Source organism: Trichechus manatus, unplaced genomic scaffold (genome assembly GCF_000243295.1).
Source record: "Trichechus manatus latirostris isolate Lorelei unplaced genomic scaffold, TriManLat1.0 scaffold00215, whole genome shotgun sequence".
In the NCBI taxonomy this organism is placed as follows: Eukaryota; Metazoa; Chordata; class Mammalia; order Sirenia; family Trichechidae; genus Trichechus; species Trichechus manatus.
In genome coordinates, this window is record NW_004444151.1 from 2,194,517 (window position 1) to 2,195,993 (window position 1,477).

General features: G+C 34.3%; 1 protein-coding gene across 1 annotated transcript in view; it reads right to left on the reverse strand.

Annotated features, from left to right (window-relative positions):
• LOC111822827 (fibrocystin-like) overlaps window positions 1-1,477 on the reverse strand; it is a 51,176-nt gene that overhangs the window by 13,384 nt on the left and 36,315 nt on the right. Inside the window, exon 6 of the mRNA XM_023742673.1 lies at window positions 461-583. Within this exon, the coding sequence (XP_023598441.1) occupies window positions 461-583 (123 nt within the window). The remainder of the gene's footprint in view (window positions 1-460; window positions 584-1,477) is intronic.

Below are 1,477 nucleotides of genomic sequence, written 5' to 3' on the forward strand. Positions count from 1 at the left end.
GCCTAAACAACAACGGAGGGCTTAACAAAGCCGACTCATTTCTTGAGGGTCCGATATTCAATTTAATTTTCAGAGTTGTTATTTGGCAACTACACCCTGTTCTTTCCCAAATTTAATAATGTTGCCAAACTGGCAGCTTTGCAATAGCTAAAGAAAAGATTATATGCCTATATTCTAATTTTCCTTTCTCTACACAACAAACTCAAATGTTAAACCAATAATCTTCTACTGAGGGAAAAAATATAAATGTCACCTTGACTAATTGGTGATAACTGAGTGAATCAGCTGGGTTTGCATATTTCTGGCTGAGGTATAATTTCCTTGAAAAGAAGTGACAAAGAATAAAGGAAGGATTGTAAGCTGAATTTCTTCAGGAACTGACAGTCAGGGATAGGAGGAGGCTATGGCTCACCCGCAATGGGTGTCTCTTGTGGGAATCATGCCCATTGCCCAAATTTACCTTCTCCCATCACAGAGCCTTCTTGTTCAGTCTCTACTTGTGATCTTTGGCGTTTGGATGAGATGTGAATATGATTCTTTTGATCATTAGTCTGGGATTCAGAAATTTCTTCAAGTTTTGTTTCTGTATTAATGAAAAAAGAAGTCAGTTTTTTGTTTTTTGGAGAAAAAGACATTTTTTTATTTGTAAGTGGGCCCTAGGATGTTTCCCTTTTACCACCCCTAAAATGATTGTGATATACATGCAATAGAACACATATATTTACAGCTTAAGACATAACAAATAAAATCCAATATACCTACCACCAACCTTAAGATATAAAATTGTGCTGTCCAATATGGTAGCTACCACATGTGGCTAATGAACACTTGAAATGTAGCCAGTGCAAATTAAGATGGGCTTTAAGTGTAAAATATACACCAGATTTTGAAGACTTAGTGAAAATAATGTAAAATATCTAATATTTTTATACTGATTATATGTTAAGATGTTATGTTTTTAGTTAAATGGCTACTAAAAAATTATATATATGGCTTCTATTTGTGGCTTCCATTATATTTCTATTGAACAGAGTTGGCAAAGAACATTACTAATAGTTTTTTTTTTTTTTTACTTTTTATTTTGTAAAAATAGGAAAGGATGGTGCAGGACTGGGCAGTGTTTCGTTTGGTTGTACATAGGGCCGCTATGAGTCACAACTGACTTGACGGCCCCTAACAACAACAACAACAACAATATTTATAGATTCACAGTAAGTTGTAAAGACATGTACAAGGAGTTGTCATGTACCTCCACCCAGTTCCCCATTGTTAGCTTGCATAACTGTAATGCAATATCAAAACCAGACTTCCATTACTTGAAGATACATGTTAATATTAACAAAAGTGATTTTTTTTGATTGGATAATAAAATGTGTCAGGATTTGGAAGATCTGCATAACTCAGTGAAACAATATTTTCCAAATGACCTAAGAACAATGTTTCAAAATCATGCATGGGTGAAAGAGCCATTCAAAGT